Source organism: Xyrauchen texanus, chromosome 34 (assembly GCF_025860055.1).
Source record: "Xyrauchen texanus isolate HMW12.3.18 chromosome 34, RBS_HiC_50CHRs, whole genome shotgun sequence".
NCBI lineage: Eukaryota > Metazoa > Chordata > Actinopteri > Cypriniformes > Catostomidae > Xyrauchen > Xyrauchen texanus.
In genome coordinates this window covers 15,695,620-15,705,085 of record NC_068309.1, presented here as the reverse complement: position 1 = coordinate 15,705,085, position 9,466 = coordinate 15,695,620, and the positions used below count along the sequence as shown (strand labels likewise).

At 40.7% G+C, this 9,466-nt stretch overlaps 1 protein-coding gene across 1 annotated transcript; it reads right to left on the bottom strand.

The window, feature by feature from the left end:
* Positions 1–5,136: 5,136 nt before the first annotated feature.
* Positions 5,137–8,379, bottom strand: LOC127628096 (uncharacterized). The gene is made up of 2 exons (XM_052104781.1): positions 5,975–8,379; positions 5,137–5,652 (listed from the first exon to the last, which is right to left on the bottom strand). The coding sequence occupies exon 1, from the start codon at positions 8,071–8,073 to the stop codon at positions 6,526–6,528; it is 1,548 nt and encodes a 515-aa protein (XP_051960741.1). The 5' UTR covers positions 8,074–8,379; the 3' UTR covers positions 5,137–5,652; positions 5,975–6,525.
* Positions 8,380–9,466: the final 1,087 nt, after the last annotated feature.

The following is a 9,466-nucleotide window of genomic DNA, read 5'->3' as shown; positions in this document are numbered from 1 at the left end:
GCCTAAGGGCATTCTGGGAAACCTTATTAGCAAAACGTTTAAAGCTGACAGTGGACTTTACCTGGCATGGCCAGAGAGTTGATATCATGCCCGGCAGCCTTGGCGCAGGATCCTATTTGGCCGTAGCCGGTGAGTCAAGCGTAGATCAGGCGTGGGTTCTATATTAGTAAGTCTTCAGGATCTAATCCCATTTCTCCATAACACCTTAATTATGTCAGAGAGAGAAATGTGATAAACAGAAGAAGAACAAGTAAAAACATTGAAAGTACAGAAATTGGAATTCAAAGGACCAGAGGTTTAGATAAGAACAAATTATACTTGAATAGATTTAAAAATCACAGGGGGGAAAATTGCAATCACCCTCCTAAGTCTAAAGCAACTGTTGTGAAATCAACAACATTTTTTGTTTTGCTTTATTAGTCAACAATGCATTCAATTATATACACCAGGGCAAGCAAGGCACAATATCAACAGAGTTTACTAGTACAAAATTAAAGATACATTTATTTGCAAACAAAAATAACTAATTGAGATAGAACATGCATTTCTAGACATTCACCATTATTAAGTTATTATATTTTGTAACCACTGTTTCATCAAAATGCAGTGATAGCAAAAGTCACATCTAAAGGACACAAAAAAGCTGCAGGAACAGAGATAATTTAATTCATTATAAGTTCTATAGTTATTCAGATCGTGAGAGTCTGTTAAGCGTGGCTGATGATAATGATGTACCCAACAAATAAAACTCAAATTGTAGGAACTGGTATTAAAACCAACCTATTTGCTAAAAAGATACATTCAAGCAGTACATACCTTGAATCAATTACCTAGAGAAAGTATAACTGATCCAAAGTTCCTTATTCTGTGTATAATATTGTAATAGCAATTTGATTGTGCAAAAAAAGTTTGCTCATTTGACATTGACCTTTACGATAAGGCTCCAGAAACACATCTGACTGGACACAGTCTTTTCAAAATATCAACTCCTTTGGGACTCAAGATTCAAGGCTACAGATTGTTTGGCCAGATGTACAACTAAACAAGAGGATAAATACATCAGAATCTCTAGTTTGAGAAATAGATGCCTCACATGTCCTCAGCTGACAGCTTCATTGAATTCTACCCGCTCAACACCAGTTTCATGTACAACAGTAAAGAGAAGACTCAGGGGCGCAGGCCTTATGGGAAGAATTGCAAAGAAAAAGCCACTTTTGAAAGAAAAACAAAAAGAAAAGTTTAGAGTGACATTGAACAAACAGATAATTGGAAAAGTGTTATGATCTTAATCCCATTGAGTTTTTGTGGGATCAGCTAGACTGTAAGGTGCGTGAGAAGTGCCCGACAAGATATTTATGGCAAGCGTGGGGTAAAATATCACTTGAGTATCTGGACAAACTGACAGCTAGAATGCCAAGGATCTGCAAAGCTGTCATTGCTGCATGTGGATGATTTGTGGGTGAGAAATCATTGAAGTAGTTTAAACAAAAAAACAAATTGTAATAGTAATTTACACATCATTAATATCCTGGCTATACATTGTGATCAGTTGAATGCCACTTTGGTAAATTAAAGTACCAATTTATTTCCATAAGAGCAAAATCTGTTCGTTATTCCAAACTTTTGGCCACCAGTGTATAATATATATATATATTATTGTCAATCAGCTATCTAAATTGAATAGATTATATTTTTTTTATTATATGACAATGGTGGAAGCTTTTAGTCTTTCTATCAAGAATCTTTATTGTCTGTTTGTACATTTCCAACAAATAATCCGCTATTAATTCAGATAACCGTTTACTCGTATATTTCTGTCCAAAACACCTCTGCGTAAACAACGCCTAATAAAAAAAACTAAGGGTTATGAATTTGGTATAAACTACTGACTACATACCTTTTAAAATTTACACTCAGACTAAAGTGCTTGACACGTGTTGATGACGCAACAACAAAGGATAGTGGGTGTTGTAGTTTTAATGACGCGTTGCCAAACTATGGCTGCATCAAAAACGTACATCGTCAAGGCAACAAAGCTGTAAAATTGGCTTTAAGTTTACACAGAAAGGTTGGTAAGTGATTTTATCAAATAAAAATCATATTAACATGCATATTGTTTACGTCTTGTGGCTATACATTTGAAAATGTGAGCAGTTTAACGATAACGGATTGCACCCATTCACTTCCATTGTAAACTTGACTTCAGTAAGAATGTTTCTGCTAAAAACCTAAAAATAAATGTAGCTATTAGTCAATAATAATTTCTGAAGACTTAATTTCTCTTTATTTCTCTCCATCATGATATCCTGTCACTTTGGGTAAAGCTTAGGCTACTTCATATACAGTTGCCTAAATGCCACAAAGTAATGGAAAATATCCCATATTTTCATTTTAATTTATGCCTATCCCAGACGAGGGAATCTGGCTTTAAAAAATAAGAATTGGCCCCTTAAAAAAAAAAGAAGAAAATAAATCATGCTTGTGGCTTGATTCAGTTCCCAAAAAGATTCTAGTGCAGTCAAGGATAAATAATTAAACATGATCAGATAAATAAGGCACTGCTTAGATGTGAAAGCATTAATATTTTATAAATTAAATAATAAATGGAAATTGTAAGACAAATTTGACCAGACAGGAAAATGTTTGTAAAGTCACTGCTACTTCATTTCTCAACACTGACTGTGCTACAAACGTTACAATCAGTAGAATGTTTAGTATGCACGCAATGCATAGCAAACTTACACAGTCTCAATTCATAAATTCATTCATCAATTTAAGTAGCAATCAATGTAAACAAACAGATAGGACATGGTATGAGTTGTATTGAACTGGAATTACATTTTAAACTAATTTTAATTCTATAGAATTGTTGCATTGAATGACTTGTATGGATAAATATTTGAACATGGTCAGTCTAAGCTCAATGGCATTTCTCAAATGTTCAGCCTTGGGAAATTAAAATCATACTAACCTTGTGTATTAGCAGTGGGAACTTCATTACCTTCAAATCCATATGCTTCTCAGTTACATCAAATAGAGATTGTTTACAATATGGCCATTTGGGTGCATTCAGTCAAATTCTACAGTGTTTTGGTGCAAATGCACTTTTCACTTGGTAATAATATTGCTAACACTAATATAATTTTTTGCCTGTAGGGCCTATGCAGTTCATTGCAATGTTAATATTTTCAACGTCAGATTTTATGGACATTTTTATTTACTTTTGTGCAATTAACAGTTATGGTGCTGTGCTGAGTCACTGTTGATGACTATTGTAAAATCTTGGTCCTAGCAAAAGTACCGCTTCACCCACATTATTTACTTTCTCTAAGATAACCAGCCACACACATAACACTCCTACTGTCTGTGGCATGCAGGTTAACCTAACAAACAAGAAAACATTTGACCAGTTAGGATTTATCTCTTAGTACAGCAGCTTCAACCAAAGTTGCACAGCATGACTCTGTTATATAGTGCCATTTATGGCATTTATTCAGTGGATAGTTTGTAAATCAAATTAGAGATCATATATGAGTCATTGCTTCCTGTTTTTCAAGGTTTTAATTACATGATGAAAATATTGTCATAATCAACACCTCCCTTCTTATATTCATAAACACATTCTGACGTAAACAGCAAAAGCAGCATGACTTCGAACAGCGTCAAGGCAATTAAAATCAACCTTATTTTAACTGAGAAAGCCTAGTTTTGATTTTGAATTTGTTTTTTTTGTCTTTTTATGAAAGAAATTTGATTGCGCTGCAGATGAAAAGGAGCTGACATGACTTGTTTCTTCTTAATGAACTGACAAGAACAAGAAGTCTCTCTCTTTGAGGACAAAAGAGACTCTAGCAGTCATATAACTGATGTAAGTCGCATTTTAGTTAGGAATGTCAAGGGCTTTAGATTGGCACAAAATGCATTTATTTATGTTTGACATCTCTGATGTTTAATGGTTAGAATGAACTAATTTGCAAGAATCTTTGGTAAGACAGAATAAAGCACTAATACGAAACCACCTACTGTTTTAGATTTAGTCACTTTAAACCCTTTGGTGTTGGTTTGATCACATTTCTCATAATGAAATGAGACATCTTTAAAGCTGAAGTGTGTAATTTCTGAGCCACTAACATCACTAAACAGAATTGCAAAAATAATCACAGTTTAAGGGTTAAGATAAGTTGAACAGTCTTCTGCAAATATATAGTCCCGCCCCACACTATTTTTCTATCTGTGTTAGGCTGTACAGGCTACTCAGACTAACAGAAGAAGGTTTTGATATCACCACAGAGGCTTATTTATAGTGGACTATAAATATGAGAGGGAACTTTAACATAAAAAAAATTACGCATTTTTGTGCTAACGCTCGCAATTTTTCACACTCATTTTTTAAAGCTCACCATTTACACGTACTCTGGACAAACTGCTAAAAAAAATTGTCTCATTTTTCAGAGCCACCCAAAAAAATAAAGAAATTAAAGTCTCCAATTATTCATAAATAATATTGTTTAGAATCTTATTTTTGGGGAAAAAACTTGGTCCTAAATTTGTAAAAGTGTAATTCTGATTCTGTTCACTCAACCTCACTTTGAACAGTCTCATTTTATTCCACTAGATGGCAGAAAGCACACAAAAAAAGAAATTCTTCTCTATCACATTCTATCACAATATACAGATCTGAAATGTAGGTGGTGCTCTAACACATTTGAGCCACCACAGATGTGCTTGTCCATAGACATTCAGTCTTTTTTTCAGTTCAAGTACCACCCTTGTGCTCAACCTAGGTGTCATTAGACAGCTGATCCTCCCCTTTGCGATGATATAAAACATTTTATCAGTAGTTGAAAACATTTTCTGATTATTTGTTTTGCATGCTTATCCTGCTGGATGGCATATTTTGTTCTGGATATCTAAGATATAACATTGGATTATTCAGCCAGGCAAGCTCACAGAAAAGTAAACAATGGCTCATTGTTTTGGAGAACTTTCTAAGGTAAAAGCAGATATAAACGTTTTAGCTATTTGGGACTTACAGCAGCAGTTATTGGAGTATAAAACAGACATTCGTATTTGATTACTATATATTGTTTTTGAAATCATATTTCACTTAGTGATCCTTTTGAAAATCTTTCGAACTATGGTATTAGGGCAACCAAATTAAGTGTACAGTCACATTCCTGAGAGTGAGAGCTTTCATTTGATCATTTGATGACTTGTCCGTTTACAGTGCATTCAGAAATTATTCAGACCCATTCATTTTTTTTTTTCTCCACATTTTGTTATGTTGCAGCCTTATGCTAAAAAGCTTTACAATTACCCCCCTATGCAATAACTTTTAAGTTTATTAAAAAGACAAAAAAAACTTAAATATCACATTGGCGTAAGTATTCAGACCCTTAACTCAGTTCTTAGATGAAGCACCTTTGACAAAGATTACAGCCTGAAGTCATTTTTGGGTATGATGCTACAAGCTTTGCACTCCTGGATTTGGGGATTTTCTGCCATTCTTCTCTGCAGATCCTCTCAAGCTCTCTGTTTGGTCGGTGGACTATTTTCAGGTCTCTCCAGAGATATTCGCTTGGGTTGAAGTCCAGTCTCTGGCTGGGTCACTCAAGGACATTCTCAGAGTTTTGTGTGCTTATGGTTATTGTCCTGTTGGAAGTAGGGTTGCTACTTAAGGGACACTATACATTGCAAGTTTTGCAGTATTGCAGTTTTAGCAATAAATGTTAATATGAGTTATTATTAAAAATTGTATATCCTTTCTTATATGCTAAAATTAGAACTTTTCTGACCCATGACTTATAAGAAAAAAATATCAGTTAGGTTTTAAAAATATATTTATAAAATATTTCGATAATTTTTCCTCTTTTTCTTATGTATATATTTTGGATGGTTTATACGTACATATATATATATATTTTTTTAATAATTTTTAGTTATTTTATTTTATTTGTAATTTTTTTTCCTTTACCTGTTCTTTATGATCTTTGACACGATTGAAGGTGGGTAGAGGCAGACACAGGATGAGGATCTAGTCGCAGCGGAGGTTTTATTTAGACAACAAGGGTAATACAAACATGAACAAAAGTAAACATCCACGATGGGAAAAAGATAAACAAAACACGAAAGGCAAACAAAGGGTTAACGGGAGGCATAAACAGGTATAACCACGGAGAAGTAACAATGATGGAAGCATGGGAAACAGGCATCAACTTACAAAGACCGACCAGGGAAAGGAGAAACAGACACGGTTAAATACACGAACACAATGAAGACTCAACGAGACACAGGTGGAAACACTGATGAGTGCAGGCAGTGACGTGGGCCGGGAATTGTGGGAAATGTAGTTTTACGCTCAGACAGTGAGACTACAGGCGGACAACAGGGAAAACGTGACATGGAATGGGAGCGGTGACAGGTGAGACGGAAAACATGGAGCAGACCAGGAAACATGACATAAACGTGATGGGTGAAAACAGAGAACATAGGACAGACAACACCGGAACGTTACATAATCCCCCCTCAAAAGGACCGGATTCCAGATGGTCCTAAGAGACAGGAGGGAAGAACCAACAGGAATAAACAGATGTACAGGGCGAGAGGGGCTAGAAGGGAGGAAAAACTAACAGACCAAAGGGGACACAAGGCACACAAAGACAGAGTAAGGGGGTACAAGGAGCAATTAGGCAGTCCATGGGGGCACAAGGGGAAATTAGGCAGTCCACGGGGGCACAAGGGGAAATTAGGCAGTCCACGGGGGCACAAGGGGCAGTTAGGCAGTCCGTGGGAGCACAAGGGGCAGTTAGGCAGTCCGCGGGGGCACAAAGGGAATGGTTTAGGAGGCCAGGGAGGTATCGACCGGGCAGGGACAGGTTTCGGTGGTCTTGGAGGTGTTGCCCGGGCAGGGTCGGGTTTAGATGGCCTGGAGGCTGGCCGTAAGGCAAGGGCCGGTTCAGGGGGCCTGGGAGGAGGCCAAAGGGCTAGGGCTGATCCAAGGGGCCTTGGAGATAAAGCTGAGGGAGGCTCTGGGGGCTCAGGAGACGGTGCTGAGGAAGGCCTAGGAGGCGGAGCCAAGGATGGCTCAGGAGGTGGAGCCGAGGGCAGTGGTGCCGTAGGCAGCTCTAGAGGCGGAGGCCTGGAAGGCTCGAGTGACTTGAGGGGCGGAGCCCTGGAAGGCCCGAGTGACTTGAGGGGCGGAGCTCTGGAAAGCTCGAGAGGCGGAGCTCTGGAAAGCTCGAGAGGCAGAGCTCTGGAAAGCTCGAGAGGCAGAGCTCTGGAAAGCTCGAGAGGCAGAGCTCTGGAAAGCTCGAGAGGCAGAGCTCTGGAAAGCTCAAGAGGCAGAGCTCTGGAAAGCTCGAGAGGCAGAGCTCTGGAAAGCTCGAAAGGCAGAGCTCTGGGAGGCTCGGGAAGCAGAGCCCTAGAGGGTTCGAGGGGCGCTGGCTGTTGGACGGTCCTGGCTGCTGGCGCTGGCTCAGGGACGGTCGAGGCTACAGGCGCTGGCTCAGGGACGGTCGAGGCTACAGGCGCTGGCTCAGGGACGGTCGAGGCTACAGGCGCTGGCTCAGGAACTTCAGGGGCGACAGGCTCGCTCACAGTGATGTGCGTAGGCGTTGGCTCGCTCACCGTGATATGCGTAGGTGCCGGCTCGCTGACCGTGGCAGGCGCTGACTCGCTGACCGTGGCAGGCGCGGGTGCTGGCTCGTTGACCGTGGCAGGCGTGAGCCGGAGTGCGGAGGCTTTCCTTCTCCTCCTTCTCCGGGCGGAAGAAGTTGGCTTCGCTGGCTCATCGATCCGGGAAGGCAGGGGCTCAGGCTCGACAGCCGGAAACACGAGGAGTGGTTCCTCGGGTGCGAGTTTCCTGAGGGTGAGACTCACGTACTCCCTCCAAGTGGGCTCTCCGAATTCCGGCGCTTCCCACCACTGGGCTGATGGTAACCCGCTCCGGTAGATGAGCTTCAGGGAAGCGTCGTCGAACCCGGTGTGGATGGCGACCGTGGAGAAGAACCGTGAGTACTCGCAAACGGGAAAATTTGCATGGGCCAGTGTGGTGAAAACAGCTGCTAGATCCATTTGCGGTCGGTCTTTCTGTCACGATTGAAGGTGGGTAGAGGCAGACACAGGATGAGGATCTAGTCGCAGCGGAGGTTTTATTTAGACAACAAGGGTAATACAAACATGAACAAAAGTAAACATCCACGATGGGAAAAAGATAAACAAAACACAAAAGGCAAACAAAGGGTTAACGGGAGGCATAAACGGGTATAACAACGGAGAAGTAACAATGATGGAAGCATGGGAAACAGGCATCAACTTACAACAAAGACCGACCAGGGAAAGGAGAAACAGACACGGTTAAATACACGAACACAATGAAGACTCAACGAGACACAGGTGGAAACACGGATGAGTGCAGGCAGTGACGTGGGCCGGGAATTGTGGGAAATGTAGTTTTACACTCGGACAGTGAGACTACAGGCGGACAACAGGGAAAACGTGACATGGAATGGGAGCGGTGACAGGTGAGACGGAAAACACGGAGCAGACCAGGAAACATGACATAAACGTGATGGGTGAAAACAGAGAACCATAGGACAGACAACACCGGAACGTTACATAATCCCCCCTCAAAAGGACCGGATTCCAGACGGTCCTAAGAGACAGGAGGGAAGAACCAACAGGAATAAACAGATGTACAGGGTGAGAGGGGCTAGAAGGGAGGAAAAACTAACAGACCAAAGGGGACACAAGGCACACAAAGACAGAGTAAGGGGGTACAAGGAGCAATTAGGCAGTCCATGGGGGCACAAGGGGAAATGAAAACAGAGAACATAGGACAGACAACACCGGAACGTTACAATCTTATTGAACATCTATATAGAAAAAACTCCACAGTTTTACCACCATTTGTGGACTTTTCAGATGGTCCCTTACCACACCTTCCAAAGTATTAGCATGTTTTAGCACAATGTGTGGACATTTCGGACGGTCACTTACCCACAGTAGGCAAATTTTCCAACTTATATCAATGTTAAATTGCCAATCTGGAACGATTTTATCATGACACCATCTTATCTGCTTAAATACGGGACAAATCGTATCCCGTATTGATTCAAAATTGTACGGATCATTTTATCTTTAAATACTGAACGAACCTGTATTTTATGAGACAGGTGGCAACCCTAGTTGGATGGTGAACCTTCGCCACAGTCTGAGGTCCTGAGTGCTCTGGACCAGGTTTTCATTAAGGATATCTCTGTATTTGCTGCGTTTAGCTTTCCTTCAACCCTGACCAGACCCCAGTCCTTGCCCCTGAAAAACACCCCCACAGCATGATGCTAACACAACCATGCTTCACTGTTGGGATGGTATTGCGCAGGTGATGAGCGGTGTCTGGTTTCCTCCAGACATGATGCTTGGAATTGAGGTCAAACAATTCAATCTTCGTTTCATCAGACCAGAGAAT

Coding starts and splice junctions, on each gene's coding strand:
- LOC127628096 (XM_052104781.1), bottom strand. CDS start 8,073: ATGGATCTAGCAGCTGTTTTCACCACACTGGCCCATGCAAATTTTCCC.